Genomic DNA, 17,077 nt, shown 5'->3' with positions numbered 1-17,077 from the left:
CACCTTGTGTGCCCCAGGCAGTGTCTAGTTTCTTTCATCCCTCCCTGCCCCAATACACTAACTCCTGTCTGGGGTGGTGCTCGCATCCTCATTGCCAGAAATGGTATGGGGGTATTATTCCAAAGTGTTAGACACCTTACACGACATGTTTCGATAAAGCCAAACCATAGTTACCATAACCGTTTAAGATTATAAGGTACTTTAAGAGTATATGGTAGGCTATATCATAGAACAGCTATAAGGACATGGTTCCGAAAGCTGCAGACAGGCTCAGCTCATGCTAGAGCACCATCTCACATGTTACCAAGCACTCCAGGATTGTTAAGGCCTGCCATAGGAGTGGCTGATAGGTACACATGTGTCTATATATAAGGTAGGTATAGGAATACTACACCTAAGCAAGGGGTGATTACACGACCTTGCCCCAGCTGAGTGATCAGCCAGTTGTGTCATAATGGAAGGCCAGGCCAGGGGTGGCATAATACATGCTGCAGCCCCTGGTAGGCCTAGGGTACACCTATGCCCTGGGTACCTAGGGTACACTGTACAGGGGCCAATAAGGTGATCCTATCCAATTGGGTTATGCACCTAAAGTACATAGTATCAGTTTAGAGAGAGAACAGCTGGGCTGTGTGTCTGATTAGCAGGCCCACAGCCACATCTAAGTCGAAAACCAGTGAAGCAAAAGCAAAAAGTGGGGGTGAACATAGAAAGCAGACCCTACTCTCCTACAGCGACCAATCAGTAGATGGTCCTCTTCTGCATCGCCTGACCTTTCTTTGCACCAACGTACCCCATGAAGAGTCGGTCATCCACCCGGAACTCTTTTGTGCAGTCAACGTAGAAGGACAACGCTCTTTTTGGGTCCAGACGGTGGAGTCACTCCTGTTCTTTAGAAGTGTGCGGATGTATGTAGAAAGTGGACACGGTGACAGAATGTCCCACATGGAAAGGTGTTTCCTACTTTTGGGAGGAAAGTGGGATATCGTCAAAAAGGGTGGCTTGGACAATAGAGCCTGCAGCTTACTCACCCTCCTTGCAGATGTAATTGCCACTAAGAATACTGTTTTTATTGTGAGCAGCCGGAGGGGGAAATTATACAGGGGCACAAAAAGAGTGCACTTTAGGAAAGTGAGAACCAAATTTAGGTCCCACTGAGGGATAATGACAGGGGCAAGAGGGAACATATGTACAAGGCCTTTCAGTAATCTATTTACAATAAGTGATTTAAATAAGAAGGATTGGTCTGGCAGTCTCAGGAAGGAAGATGAAGGCGTAAGATACCCTTTTAGGGTGCCCAGAGTAGCGCCCTTCTGGTCATTGGTCCAGATAAAAAAGCAATACTTCAGAAAGGAAAACAAAAATAGAGTCAATAGACTTTTCTGTACAAAATATTAGAAATGTTTCCATTTGGCAGGCGTAGACAGTCTTGGTGGAGGGATGCCTGTCTGGCAGAATACCATTACAAACTTAGGGAGTAAGGTCGTAAGCTATCAGGTGCCACAACTTTATCTCCAGGCAACGAGGCGAAGAGTTCACAGGTTCGGGCGGAGGACCCTCCGCATCTGCTGTGGCAGAAGATCCTCCTGAAGGGGCAGTCTGAGCGGAGGATCAATGCTCATGTACAGAAGCTCGGGATACCAGACTCTCCGTGCCTAATCTGGAGCCACAAGGATGACTTGGGCCTGGTTGTTCCTGATCTTCTTGAGAATTCGGGGCAGGGCTGCTATTGGTGGAAAGGCGTACAGGAGGCAGGAGCTCCACTGTGGCAGAAAAGCATCTCCAAGCGAGAGCCTTGGAAACTCTAGGGTGAAAAACTGCTGACATTGCATGTTCTCGTGAAAAACTGCTGACATTGCATGCTCTCGGCAGTGGCGAAAAGATCTAACCAAGGCTTGATAGTGGAGTTTGTCCTCCTGGCATTCAGGGAACCTGCCAGGTGTTAAACTACCAGGGATGTGCCCTGCTGCTTATGCCATGCCCAGAGATGCAGCGCCCCTTGACAAGGGTCCACGAGCCCACACCGCCCTGTTTGTTGCAGTACCACATGGCAGTGGCGTTGTTGGTGAACACCTGCACTAGCCTTCCCTTGATAGAGGGTAGAAAGACTTTAAATGCCAAACGGATTGCTCGGAGTTCCAGCATGCTGATGTGGAGTGCAGAAGACCAGAGTCCTCTGATTTCCACCTCTCTCAGATGGCCTCCTCGTCCCAGGAGTGACGCACCTGTCACTAATGTGAGATCTGTTTGGGGAAAGGAGAGGGGTCTGCCTCTGACCCAATTGGGGTTTTTCAGCCACAACTGCCGGTCACGTGCAGTTGGTCTCGTGCAGTTTCCTCCGAGATTCAAAACCAGTCGGAGAGATTCCCCTGATGCTATACCCATTGGAACTTTGGATCCCAGTGCAGAGCCCGCATATGCCATCTGGCATGTGTCACTAAGAGGGGACCGTGAGGTACAACAGCCTCAAAGTCATTCTCACCTAAATCTAGGATAGAGGCTGAAACATCAGTATCATATAATGAATATCGGCATGTTGATAGTGATCCCCAGCGAATGCAGGAAGTTTGCCGTAATCTGGAGGAGGAAGACGACAGTCTGGGGCGAGTCCGCCATCATCAGCCAGCCATCGAGATAGGGGAAGATTAGCACCCCTGATCTTTGCAGATTTGCCGCAAACCGCCACCATCATCTTGGTGAAAACCCAAGGGGCGCTGGTAAGGCCAAAAGGAAGCACAGTGAACCTAAAGTGCTTGAGGTCTACCGTAAACTGCAAGTAGCGCTGATGAGCCAGAAGGACCGGGACATGATAATGAGAGTTCTGCCAGTCCAACGCTACCATCAAGTCTCTCAGGTCCAGGGCAGACAGGACCTGAGCTAATGTGAGCACCATGAATTTCTCAATTTTGAGGATGTAGTTGAGGGTTTGAGGGTCTAGGACAGGACAAAGGACCTTGTCCTTTTTCAGACCGGAAAGTAGCAGGCATAGCAACCACAACCTACTTCTGACACAGGAACCCTCTCTATGGCTACCTTGGCCATGAGAGTCATGACTTTCTCATGGAGCAAACTTAAATGATCCTCTGTAAGCCATTCATAGGAAGGAGGGAGATGTGGCCTCGAAGGGGAGGGAGTCGCCCCTTTGGATTATTTTGAGGACCCACTTGTCCAAGGTTATATTGTGCCAGTGGTGGAGGTGATGGCTGATCCTGCCACCTGCTGGATGCCCATGATCTGGGAGGGCAAGACTAGGAGGGCTTAGAGGCGGAAACTGCTGGTGGGGAGGGTGACCGGACGTCTGGCCTCGTCCATGCAGGGGTTTTTGAAATTGCACGGCTCGGTAGCTCGGATAGGGCTGGCATGGTTGAAAGTCCCTCCCGTAGCCATAGAAGGAGCGAAAGGCAAACTGGTGAAGCGATCAGGTGAGGTCCAAGAACTTGCAGTGCCAGTGAGCCCTTAGAGCGCTCCAGCGCTGTGTCTGCCTGATCTTCTAAAAGACGGATGTCATCAAAGGGCATGTCCATGCATGAGGCCTGGACATCCCCCGAAAAAGCCAGATGTTCTGATCCAGGCGTGAAAATCTCTCTGCCCAGCCAGTCGTTGTGTCTAAACCACAGCGGATGGAGAACTTAGCTGTTTCTCTCCCATCTGATACGGTTTGGGAGAGGATGTCCCTGGCCTCCTCCGGGACCTGTGGCAGCATCTGCGCAACTGTTTCCCACAGAGAGTGGGAATAATGGTCCAATAAGCATTCCTGAGTTGGTCCTGAGTTTCCCGGACCATCGGCAACCCCCACAGCACACAAAGGTATTCAATGGGGGATTACATAACATTTTCAGTGTGCTTCTGGCTCCCTCTAGTGCACCATAGGGCCCAACAGAACCAGAGGAGTCTCAAGTTGGGTTACTACCAGCGGGTCCCTCCATGGCAACACCTGTTCCCTTGGGACCTGTTAAAGGGCCCGTACCAACTCTGGCACAGACTTGCACTTCAATCCAGGAATCCATGCTGGCTCTTACTGCCCCAACACCAGTGCCTCTGCACTGGTGGATGAGTGTGAGAAAGTGCCATCTTTCTTGCATGGTATGCCCCCACTTTTTGCTGAATTGCTGAATGTACTTTGAATGAGTGTGCCCATGGCTCCTGCCAATCAGGTGCCCAGGGCCTATGTTCCTTCCCTAAAACCTAAAACCCAAATTGGCAAACCCTGGCCACATGTCAGCCCCTGGTAAATGGTACCCTAGGTAGCCAGGGCCTTGTGACCAGGAAAGGCCTCTACGGGCTTCAGCACTTGTTGTGCCACACTTAGAGGCCCTGTACCCTAACACAAACACACTGCCCTTGCAGGCTGAGTGTCTGGGTACAGGACAAAACAGAGTCGACATGACACACATCCCTGTGTGCCATGCCCACAACATACACTGCCCCTGGCATACATCAGCCACCCCTCTAGCTGGGTGTCCTATGCCAGTGGTCAGGGTCAGACTGATTTGCATATGGCCATGTCTGAACTGGGGTAGCAGAGTGGGCTAAAGAACAGTGATGGATTAAACCCAGATCAGTTGACTGGGGGTGAGTGCTTGCAATGTTCAACACTCCGTCCATCATTTCCTTTGGTTTTGCTTTGTTCGCCATATGTTGGCAGGGTATGCTCAGACGCGAGTCCCTTGCTCACTTTGCCACTGGATTCAAGCAAGCCTGGCTGAAGACGGCTGAAATGCCAGAAACCGGTCTTAGGAAGCTTGTTTCCGGTCCAGGGAAGACATGGCTTGGCAGTTCGGGCTGGACTGTTCCCATGAGGCACAGGGTCAGACTGATTTGCATATGGCCATGTCTGAACTGGGGTAGCAGAGTGGGCTAAAGAACAGTGATGGATTAAACCCAGATCAGTTGACTGGGGGTGAGTGCTTGCAATGTTCAACACTCCGTCCATCATTTCCTTTGGTTTTGCTTTGTTCGCCATATGTTGGCAGGGTATGCTCAGACGTGAGTCCCTTGCTCACTTTGCCACTGGATTCAAGCAAGCCTGGCTGAAGACGGCTGAAATGCCAGAAACCGGTCCTAGGAAGCTTGTTTCCGGTCCAGGGAAGGCATGGCTTGGCAGTTTGGGCTGGACTGTTCCCATGAGGCACAGGGTCAGACTGATTTGCATATGGCCATGTCTGAACTGGGGTGGCAGAGTGGGCTAAAGAACGGTGATGGATCAAACCCAGATCTGTTGACTGGGTGTGAGTGTTTGATTGGTTCTGATGCTCCGTCCATCACCACCCCCTTTTGTACCGCTTTGTTCGCCATAAGTTGGCAGGGTATGCTCAGACGTGAGTCCCTTGCTCGCTTTGCCACTGGATTCAAGCAAGCCTGGCTGAAGACGGCTGAAATGCCAGAAACCGGTCCTAGGAAGCTTGTTTCCGGTCCAGGGAAGGCATGGCTTGGCAGTTCGGGCTGGACTGTTCCCATGAGGCACAGGGTCAGACTGATTTGCATATGGCCATGTCTGAACTGGGGTGGCAGAGTGGGCTAAAGAACGGTGATGGATCAAACCCGGATCTGTTGACTGGGTGTGAGTGTTTGATTGGTTCTGATGCTCCGTCCATCACTACCCCCTTTTGTACCGCCCTGCTAAACTCCGGCATCTCCCGTGGCCAGCAACCTCACAAACCCCGGAGGACCTGGCTACCTTGTGACTCTAAGCAACTGGGACTCCCACGAGCAGTGGTACTGCTCAAAGCAAGTAGCTGACCCCTGGCCTCAGACAGGAACCGCGAACCCTGCACACTCTGCACCCGCCAAGCCTGGCATGTGCTGGAGTGAACAAAGGCCCCGAGGACATCCTCCCGACGACTGTGACCCCGAATCCAGCACCCAAGGACCCACCTCGACGCTCCTGACGACGCATGCAGCCTCAGAACCAGGGACCCCTCCAACCGCGACCAGCAGAGGGTAAGATTTCCCGACGCCAAAAGGAACCCCGGCGCCCTGCGGCCCCCTGTGCCCAACTCCTGGGTGCCTACCTATCCTCCAACTACCCAACTTAAAGTGGTGGTCGCACCTGAAGAATCTTCGTCCCCAAGCTTGCAGCCTTTGTTCGTTTTTGCAATCCATTGAGCGCCCGATGGCTCAAAAGCACCCTGCACCCAGCCGCCCGAGTGCCCCTGGCAGTGCAACCTCTACTCTACTCTACTTCCCCATTTGCCCTGAGCAAGTGACCAGGAGCCCAGCTCCCACAGCCGCATGGCCTGCTAGCCTGCAGCCACCAACCAAGGGCCCCCTGCCTCCCATAGGATAACATTGGGCCTAACTCACTCTGCACCCGACTGCCCCTGTGCCACTGAGGGTGTAACAACTGCACTGATCTGACCCTGGTCGACCACTGAGTCTATGCCCAGAACCTTAACTCTGCTAGTCGAGTACTTACCCAAAAGCTGATAACTCTCTTTTCTTCCATAGGGTAACATTGACTGGTTTTACTTGGAAATTCTTCTAAGTGTGGAGTTTTCTAAACTTTAAAATATTCACCTAAAATCAACTGAGTAACAAAAACGAAAATACTCACCTGCTATCAGGAGAGATCCCATGCTGGATCTTGGTGCCCAGCACTGACCCTGAAAAGTAATTACAACCGTACTTACCGCTAACCCAATTTTCTTCCATAGGAAACCATTGACTGTTTTTCTGTGAAATTTCTTCTGTCGATTTTTGCAAACTACAAATATTCTTTAAAAATCGCACCAACTGTGAGAACGTAATTACTTACCTGTTTTAGATAGAAGCCCCAGTGCTGCACCTAGGATCCCAGCACTGGATTACAAAAGTAACGAGAACATATTTTACCGGTAACTTGAATTTCCTTCCATAGGATAACATTGCCTGGCTTTTGCTGAAAAAGTTTCTAAGAGTCGATTTTGCAAACTTACAAATATTGGTTAAAAATCGCCTGTATAACTAAAACACATTTTTCCAACTGTTTACAGGTGATGCCCCAGTGCTAGATCCAGGATTCAACACTGAGTTAGAAAAAGTAACCATGATCCCACTTACCTGCTAAGTGAAGTTCCTCCCATAGGATAACATTGGTGATTCTGTGAGAAAATATTTTTCAACTTTTAAAATACCAAAATATTGCTTAAAAATCACTACTGTAACCAAAACGCTTTTAATCAACTGTTTACAGGAACTGTCCCAGGACTGAATCTAGGATCCAGTCTTGTGGTAATAAAAGTAATCCAAAAAGTAATTTATTACATTTTATTAAGAATTCCCGTTGAGCTCAATGTATAATTGTGTTTGAAATTGTGTGGCCTATTGCAACAACTGTATCGATTACATCCAAAGTCTATTGCCTATTGAAAAGTATTTAACTAAAGTATCTCATTCTGAGAAAGTATATTTTGATACCTATTGTTGGGTCTAAAATAAAACAAGCATATATTTTTATATACAAACCATTGGCCTAGAGTTCAGTTCTTGAGTGTGTGAGACCATTTGCTGACTGAGTGTGTATAACAAATGCTTTACACTGTCCTCTGATACTGCCTTACTGCTCGACCAAGCTACCACTTTAGAGAGTAAGGTTATATCTAACTTTAGCCTCTGCCAAACCTCTGGGGACTGTGGACTCTGCACACTGTACCTATTTGGGAACAGTATATACAGAGCCACTTTCCTACAACGAGCTGGAGTAGAACCCCATGTAAGATCCCAAACCAATGTCAGCTCAAGCTTGACCCATTTTGCTCTGCAAAACTACAAAAACGAAAACCAGTTGCCAAGCAGCATATCCCCCTTCTGCATCGCAGCTACAAGCAGAGGGGCCATTATCTATTTGGGTCTGGTACTTTTCTTTTGTCAGAGTAGGGTGCATAACCCAACATATTACTAATGATGATGGTGGTGAAGGGGATGGCTGGTTCCTCCTTCACTAAAATGTTGATGCATTATACATGGTTGTGCAGAATCCAGTGGGCTCGATAGCTCCCCTGAAACCGAGATTGCCTAACATGGGACACAAACTTAAGAAAGTACCTAGTTTGCAGAGCGTAGCTGAGGGATTACAACAGCCCTCCATCAAGACTATGACAAAAGTTTAGACAGAAATTCTGCAAATCGTGTAATTCCTGCCTGTCGGCTGGCCAGACATCTTAGACCAGCACCTGGTGATTTCGGCTTTCTCACCAAGTACCCTAGTCTAAAGAGATTCATAGTACAGGTCTGGACTAGTAAGGTGAAAACTAACTCATTTCCAACCAATCCTCCGGATAGAGAATTCGAAAGGATTGATGCCTTGAAGACGTTTGGCAGTGTGATCCGTAAACACAGTCTGTCTATTTGCATCGCTATTTGCCTTTGTAGAAAGCTTGGGTGACTGATGTACAGGTATCACTTATGGATATGTCCTTTGATCGATCTCACTTCCAGACAGAATGTGGACTCCTATATGAAATAGTTTAAAGAGTCGAGCTACTTCATGTTCATTGGGGCTATTGGCCTCTGCAAAACATTTTCCGCATCAGTTCTGTAAATTTAGGGGCCATTACAGAGGGCTTGCATACAGGCAGAAACAGCATTCCTAGCTGCTGGTTCGGAGATTCGAATGCTTACTTCTAACCACAGACTCCTGGTGGAGCAGGCATCTGTGGTTAGAAGTATTGATCAGAATCTCAGGATCTACTAATTTCAAAAGTGTTTTGACTGAGGTAGTACACCCATTGGCATGACAGGACCCAACAGAATTAACAGCCACGAGCCATTGGTCCAGCTCTGAAAAGAAAGTGTGTGATTTCAATTAGCAATTTCTCTGGAATAATAGGGTTTAGAATTGTGACCTAAAAGGTTAGATGATCAGGAAGACCACCAACTCCCAATGGAGAAAGGATTAAAAACAAATAAAACATTCACTTAATAGTTCTCAGCAAGCCCCGGGAAGCAAACTTTAAGAGAAACGCACTTTGATTAACAACACCACTTACTAATCTCCCTGCTTCATGAGAGAGGAGCATAGTTCAGCTGGGAACTGGATACGGTTTCAGTCCAGACTCTTAAGATGTTTGAATGGTTAGGAAAACACCAGACTGAGAATAATATTGAAATTCATATCAGGGGTTATGAAGCTAAGGCTGGGGCTTGTGACATTAGTTCCCAATTATCAGCACAAGATACCCATCGAACATAAAGCATGGCTATGACCTATCAAACAAAGCCACACATGCTCTTAATGTGGCACTGTTTGCTATACAATTCCCCAGATTAGTGTTGGTCAAGGCAGGAGGAGTAGTAGTAGCTGAGGTAATTAATTTTCTGTCCAAAATGTAATCAGGAAAGATCCAGACTGGCTTAGAAATTTTCTTAAAGCATGCAGAGAACAGATTGGAAGACTTGCTTGCTAAGTGAAATTAGGCACACGGTCAAATAAGTGTGCTTTTAGTTTTTAAAAAACTCACGTTTTAACCTATATTAACTTTAATTTCCTTGAGTTAAACACATTAATGTATTTTTTATGCTTTAAGTTTTTATAGACTATTTAGGCATAAACATGGTCAGTTTTAATCTAATGGAGTCAGTGCTAAAATAGCAAAATTGCACTTGAGTGAATGTACTGCAGCGATATACTCACTCGTTCTTTTACAACTTCTGAAATACTGAGTTGATCTTTTCGCCTCGTCCGCATTGCAGGTGGTGAATAAACAAACTGAGCAGAAACATCAGGATCCAAATTTAAGGGTACCACAGGCTGCCTTGTTTCACCAGCTGAAAAAACAAATAGTTAGTTATTCTTCGCTTGAGTGAAGCCATTTTTCTAACAGTTGGAATCTGCCTTGTACCACCATAACCTCCTGGAAATGCTCATTTACCCTCCATACTATGGTGTATTCAAAATTCCCTTCCTACCAAAGAAGAGATTCTCTCAACAAGATAAGTTCAAATATGCTTTTGTTGCATCTTACCTCAAAGAACCACCCATATTAGTGACATCAGTACTGCTTAGTTTCCATGCACTACGGATTGGAAGGATAGTAGACTGAGCTACAGCAGAGTATAAATATGAAAACGTGTTATCAAAAAGCAAAAAAGGCAAATACTCAGAAGGAAGAAGTGAGAGAATTTAATCTGAGGTGAGTATCTATCAGAAATGAAAAAGACCAAAATTAACAACATTTTATACATATGTCTTAGTCAAGCACGATTCCCCTACTAGTCCCACTGAAAGATGGAGTCTGAAAGTGAACAGCATCCAACCAACACCAAAAACTGCTCAAAATGTGCCTTGTTTCTAGAGTTAAAATCTAGTTTCTGAAGAACAAATTATTTACCTTCCGTAACGTCTATTCTCGTAGAGATTCTAACTAACCGCAGTCTCCTCACCTTAGAATACTGCCCAGTGTAAGATTGGAGCCGGAAAATCTTGAGTAGTACCACTGCGCACCAGTAGGTGGCATCATTCCGTTCTGAGCCAGCATCCTCTGAGTTGGAAGTGACGTAGCGGTGCCTACATAGGCCGAACCCTGGGGCGCTGACATCAGTTTCTTTCATGACTACTTCCACGTCAAAAATGCAGAGCCACGTAAAAACCAATGTAACCGTTTTAACCAGTGTGCACTGTCTAAAGGGATCTTTGTGGGAAAAAGAGCCCAGTTCGCATAACAGGGAAGATGGGAGGGTTGGTGAGGAATCCTTAGTTCAACAGAGTCTATACCAGAAGAACAAGTTACTTACCTTCGGTAACGATATATCTGTAAGAAACATTATTTAGTTAGATTCCTTACCTTAGAATATCCCCAGGCGTCAGGCTGGATCCGGAAAGATTTTATATCAGCAATACCCTTGCGTGTCGCTAGGCGTCGTCTGCGGCTCAGCGTCCGTCGTTGTGATCGCCGGAAGCACTTAGACGTCGCCCTCGCGCGCTGACGTCAGTTCTTGTACATAGCTTTCCGCGCCAGGAACGCAGAGCCATGAAAGAGACCGACACTGGTGCCAGGAATCTAGGGCCCTGAAAGGGATGTCCTTAACCCTAGATATCAGTTCGCAGAACGGGGAGGATGGGTGGGGCGGTAAGGAATCTAACTAATGTTTCTTACAGATATATCGTTACTGAAGGTAAGTAACTTGTTCATCTGAAAGTAAAACGTTAGTTAGATTCCTTACCTTAGAATAGATACCCCAGCAATACCAACCCCGGTGGTGGGTCTGTGAACCAAGATCTCACCAGGAAGTCCTGGAGAACGGAACGGCCAAAGAAGCCGTCTCTCCGGACTTGGCTGTCTAGGCAATAATGCTTGGCAAACGTGTGCAGCGAGGCCCACGTTGCTGCCTGACAAATGTCCTTCAAAGGGACTCCCCTTCCCAGGGCAGTAGTAGCCGCTGTGGCCCGAGTGGAATGGGCCCTCAGCCCCACAGGAGGTTCCTTCTTAGCCAAGGAATAACAGGCCTTAATGCACAAGACGACCCACCGAGAGATGGTTCGCCTGTGCACCGCCCGCCCCTTTTAGCGCCCACGTAGCCAACAAAGAGTTGGTCGTCCACCCGGAACTGTTTCGTGCGGTCCAGATAGAAGGACAGCGCCCGTTTTGGGTGCAGACGGTGGAGCCTCTCTTCCTCTTTCGAGGGTTGCGGAAGCGGAAAGAAGGTGGGCAGTGTAATAGACTGGCCGATGTGAAAAGCAGTTACCACCTTAGGGAGAAAGGAAGGACGAGTCCTGAGAACAACCTTGTCCGGATGGACAGAAAGGAAAGGAGGCTTAGGAGATAGAGCCTGGAGGCTTAGGAGATAGAGCCTGGAGCTCACTCACCCTTCTAGCAGAGGTGATGGCAACCAGGAAAGCAGTCTTAAGAGTCAGGAGACGAAGGGGACAATTATGAAGTGGCTCAAAGGGAGCGCACATCAGATAGGTTTAAACTAGGTTCGAATCCCCCTGAGGCATTACGAAAGGGACAGGAGGAAACATGTGAGGAATGCCCTTAAAGAATCGAGAAACAACAGGGGATTTAAAAAGAGAAGGCTGATCAGGAAGCCGCAAGGAAGCAGAAATAGCTGAAAGATATCCCTTGAGGGTGCCCAGAGCAGAAGAAAGAGGAGAACCTCAGAAAAAGGGGCGGAAAGGGGATCCACAGCCTTTGCTGTGCACCATGCCACAAATTTGTTCCACCTGCAGGCGTATACCGATTTAGTGGAGGGACGCCTGGCTGCCAGAATAACATTACAGACTTCAGAAGGCAAGTCAAATGGCATCAACTGTTGGCGCTCAATCTCCACGCATGGAGGTGGAGGCTGGACAGGTTCGGGTGGAGGACCGTCCCCTGCTGCTGCGACAGAAGGTCCTCCTGAAGAGGCAGTCGAATCGGGGGATCGATCGATAGACTGAGTAGCTCGGGATAACAGTATCTTCTTGCCCAATCCGGAGCCACAAGGATGACTTGGGCCCGGTCGCGTCTGATCTTCTTCAGCCATCTGGGCAGAAGTGGTATAGGCGGAAAGGTGTACAACAGACCGCAACTTCACTCGCGACGAAAAGCGTCTCCGAGCGAGTGCCGCCTTGGAAATTCCAACGCGCAGAACTGATGACATTGCGCGTTCTCTTCGGTGGTGAAAAGATCTAACCAAGGCTCTCCCCACTGCCGAAAGAGTCCTTGCGCCACGTCTGAGTTCAGACGCCATTCGTGATCCATCATGCACCGGCGGCTGAGCTCTTCTGCTGTGGCGTTCAGAGAGCCCGCTAGGTGTTGAACCACCAGGGTGATGCCCTGATGTTCCAGCCATGTCCAGAGACGCAATGCCTCCTAACAAAGGGTCCACGACCCCACCCCGCCCTGTTTGTTGCAATACCACATGGCGGTGGCCCGCAGCTCCAATAGGTTGAAATGGAGCCGGGCCTCCGTCGGAAACCAGAGGCCTCTGATCTCCACCGCTCCCATGTGGCCCCTCCATCCCAGGAGGGACGCATCCGTCACCACTACGTGCTCCGGTCGGGGTAGGGAGAGGGACCTGCTACTGACCCAATCGCGGTCCGTGAGCCACCACTGCAACTGTCTTGCAGTGCCCTCCTAGATCAAGACATGGTCGGACAGTTTGCCCCGATGCTGGGCCCACTGAAACTTCAGGTCCCACTGCAGAGCCCGCATACGCCACCTGTTGTGATGTACCAGCAGGATGCAGGAGGCCATCAGACCCAAGAGCCGCAGCACCAACTTGACCGAAACCCGGGATAAAGGCCGAAAGATCGGAATCAGAGACTGAATATCCTGAACCCGCTGTTCCGGAGGATAGACCCGGAACTGCGCCGAGTCCAGAACCACTCCGATGAAAAGGAGCTTCTGGGAGGGACTCAGATGTGACTTCGGCACGTTGATGGAGAACTCCAGCAAATGCAGGAGGACGGCCGTAGTCTGGCGGTGGGAGACGAGTGCCTCGGGCGAGCCCGCCTTCAACAACCAGTCGTCGAGATAGGGGAAGACCGGAACCCTAATATGCGCAGATGAGCTGCGACCACCGCCATCACTTTCGTGAACACCTGAGGGGCACTGGTGAGGCCGAAGGGGAGCACGGTAAACAAAGTGCTCGTTGCCTACCGTGAACCGCAGGTAACGCCGGTGGACCGGCAGGACGGGGATGTGGAAATAAGCGTCCTGCAAGTCCAACGCTACCATCCAGTCTCCAGGGTCTAGGGCAGCCAGAACCTGAGCTAAGGTGAGCAACTTGAACTTCTCCTTCCGGAGTAAGGCATTAACGCTCCTGAGGTCCAAGGTAGGGCGTAGGCCCCCTTTGCCCTTCTTTGGAACCAGAAAGTAGTGGGAATAACAACCCCGACCTACTTCTGGGCCAGGATCGTGCTCAATGGCCCCCTTGGCCAATAGGGCAGTAACTTCCACCTGCAGAAGTTGCAAGTGATCCCCCGACATGCGGCACTGCGGTGGCATAGCTGGAGGGGTCGCCTCGAAGGGGAGGTAGTAGCCCCTTCGGACGATGTGCAGAACCCACCTGTCCGATGTGATGGTACGCCAGTGGAGCAGGTGATGGCGAACCCTGCCTTCCACTGGCGTGAAATGGGCCTGAAAGCTCGGACTAGGAGGGCTTTGAGGCGGATGCTGCAGGGGCAGATGTGGGTGGACCGGCTCTCTGTCCCCCTGCTCCGCCTCGGCGGAAGCCACGTCTACGACCACGCTGAGGCTGGTTCTGCGGCCTGTGGCTAGACAGACGTGAGGGGGCACCCCTTCCTTGGCCACGAAAGGGGCGAAAAGCGGAAGTTTGCGGGCGCGGGCCGAGAGGCCAAAGGACTTGGCCGTAGCCCTGGAGTCCTTAAAGCGCTCCAGCGCACTATCCGCTTTGTTGCCAAAAAGGCGACGGCCATCGAAGGGCATGTCCATGAGGGTGCTCTGGACATCCCCGGAAAAATCTCAGCCAGGTGTGGCGATGAATCGCCACCGTGGTCGCAATTGCCCTGCCTAGCGAGTCCGTTGTGTCCAGCCCACATCACATCGAATACCGTGTCGCATCCCGCCCCTAGGCAAGAGCCTGGGCGAGCCGTGTCCGGGCCTCCTCTGGACACTGGGACAGCACGCCCGCCACCGTATCCCACAAGGAGTGGGTGTAACGGTCCAAAAGGCACGCAGTGTTGATTGACCGCAACCCCAAACTCAGGGAGGAGAACAGTTTCTTCCCAAACTGTTCCAACCTTTTGGATTCCCGATCCGGGGGAGCGGACGAGAAGGCGGTCTGGGAAATAGAGGCCTGGATAACCAGGCTCTCGAGCGTGGGGTGCACCGACAGAAAGCTGGGGTCGCCCGGGGCTGTGGCACCGGGCCACGTTCCGGTCCACAGGAGGGACTGTGGAGGGCTTGGACCAGGTGCCCATCAGAACGTCCGTTAGGGCTTCATTGAACTGCAGCAGAGGCTCCGAGGAGCTTACTGGCGGTTGAAGCACGACCTCAGCAGGGAGCTCCAGCCCGAGGGCTTCAGCCGCCTTGCGCAGTTCCACAGAACAGGTAGCACCCTCCTCCATAGCCACGGAGGGAGGAGAGATGAAGCCAGTGTCAAGGGAGGTGTCAAGACCACTGGCATCCCCCAGCTCTTCTGCCCAGTACTGAGATAACTGGCCCTGCTGTGCCAGAGAGTCCTCAGATCCCTCCCAGTCGTCCCCGTCATCCGACTCCTGGTAGACAGGTGGAATGGTCGGAGCCGGGCAGAAGATGAACCTGTCATCCATCGGCGCCGGATACGGCGCCGCTCCGACGCCGGGCACGGACCGGGACTAAACCTGGGGACGACGTCGTCCGAAGACGGCGCCAGGGGCGGCACCGAAGGGGTCGACACCGGCGGAGGGGTCGTAAGGTCGACCGGGATCCAGGCCTGGATCCCACGGGGGCCTGCGGCGTCGGGAACGGAGTCGACGACAGCGCTGGGGCCATAGCCATAGCCAGTCGAGCCTGCAGGGCCCGAAGGCGCGCCGACAGGAGTCGACGGCGGAGCCAGACTCCTCATGGCCACGAGGAAGTCTCTGATCTCTGCCGGAGTCACGTCAGACCCAGGGACCAGAGGGTATGGGGTCGGACGCGACTCCTGCGGATCTGATGGAGCCGCGCGCGTGGTGCCACCCGAACCCTCAGCCGAGTCGCACGACCGGCGAGGGGAGTCGGAAGAGCGATGTCGCCTCTTCGACTTCTTGCTGTGCCTCGACTTACCCAAATGAGAGGACTTTGACCCCGACGAACGGTGATGACTGCGGCTCCGCGACCGGTCCCTCGACCTCCTCCTCGACCGGGACCTCGAGCCGACTGGCAGATCTCTAACAGCTTGCGGGACCGCTCCCGCCTAGCCTTCGAGGTCAAGGCCCGGCAGTCGAGGCACGACTCGGCATCATGGTCGGCCCCAAGACAGTAGAGACATCGGCAGTGATGGTCTGTGACCGACATCAGGCGGTGACAGGTGTTGCACGGTTTGAATCCAGGCATCCCTACCGGCACCAGAGTCGAGGTCAACTGGAAATGGGAACCAAAAGAGTTCAAAAAGTTTAGTCAAAAAGTGACTAAAAGGGTATGCCCTTCCCGGATCGGTGCTTACTGGTGCGGAAAAAAGAACTGACGCCAGCGCGCGATGGCAGCGTCTAAGTACTCCGACGAAGTCATCCTGGCGATCACGACACCAACGACTGACGCGGAGCCGCAGACGGCACCTAGCGACGCGCAATGGTATTGCTGACTAAAAGTCTTTCCGGATCCAGCCTGACGCCTGGGGATATTCTAAGGTAAGGAATCTAACAAACGTGATTCTTTCTAATAAGGCGTTACTGAAGGTAAGTAACTTGTTCCTCTAATAGAGCCGTCTAACTGCAGATTTATCACCTCAGAATAGATCCCTAAACCTTATTTTCCAACAGGCGGGCCTGCAAACTATCTTAGACCAAAAAGTCCTGGAGGACTGAATCGGCGAAATGCCTACCACAAAAGACATGATCGTCCAAGCAGTAGTGCTTTGTGAACGTGTGGAGGGACGTCCCTGAGGTACCTTGGCAGATGTCCAGGGCAGGTACTCCATGTGCTTAGGCAGGAGTGGCATCCCTGGCTCTGGTGGTGTGAGCATGCAAGCCCTCTGGGGTTTGCTTCTACTTCAGCAGTGTGTAGCAGATTTCTATGCAGACTACTATCCATTTGGAGATGGTTCATTTCTGCACAGCCTTGCCCTTCTCCGCTCCGGTGAACCCAATGAAGAGCTGATCACCCACCCAGTGATCTTTGGTGTGATCAATATCGAATGACAGAGGTCTCTTTGGTCATAACAATGGAGTTGTTCCTCCTCCTTTGAGGAAGTAGAGCGTAGAAGGCAGGCAGAGTACTGCTCTGACCAGGTGAAAGAGGGTGACCACCTTCAGAAGAAAAGAGGCATGAGCCAGAAGAACCAGTTGGTCAGGGAAGAAATTGTTGTATGGAGGATGGACAGATAGTGCCTGAAGTTCACTGACCCTCCTGAGAAGTTATTTACCTTCAGTAATGCCTTATCTGGTAGAGACAGGATCTAGCCGCAGATTCCTCATCTTAGAATTCTCCCCAGGGCTTCAGAATAGATCAAGATTATTTTCAGCAGTTACTCTGCA

At 50.7% G+C, this 17,077-nt stretch overlaps 1 protein-coding gene across 1 annotated transcript in view; it reads right to left on the bottom strand.

The window, feature by feature from the left end:
- Positions 1-17,077, bottom strand: part of AHCTF1 (AT-hook containing transcription factor 1) — a 1,022,752-nt gene that overhangs the window by 96,115 nt on the left and 909,560 nt on the right. The window contains exon 36 of the mRNA XM_085612122.1: positions 9,611-9,744. Coding sequence (XP_085468248.1) covers positions 9,611-9,744 — 134 coding nt within the window. The remainder of the gene's footprint in view (positions 1-9,610; positions 9,745-17,077) is intronic.

This window comes from Triturus cristatus, chromosome 6 (genome assembly GCF_964204655.1).
Source record: "Triturus cristatus chromosome 6, aTriCri1.1, whole genome shotgun sequence".
NCBI classification, from domain to species: Eukaryota; Metazoa; Chordata; class Amphibia; order Caudata; family Salamandridae; genus Triturus; species Triturus cristatus.
The sequence above is the reverse complement of the archived record's forward strand: the minus strand, read 5'-3'. Positions and strand labels throughout refer to the sequence as shown.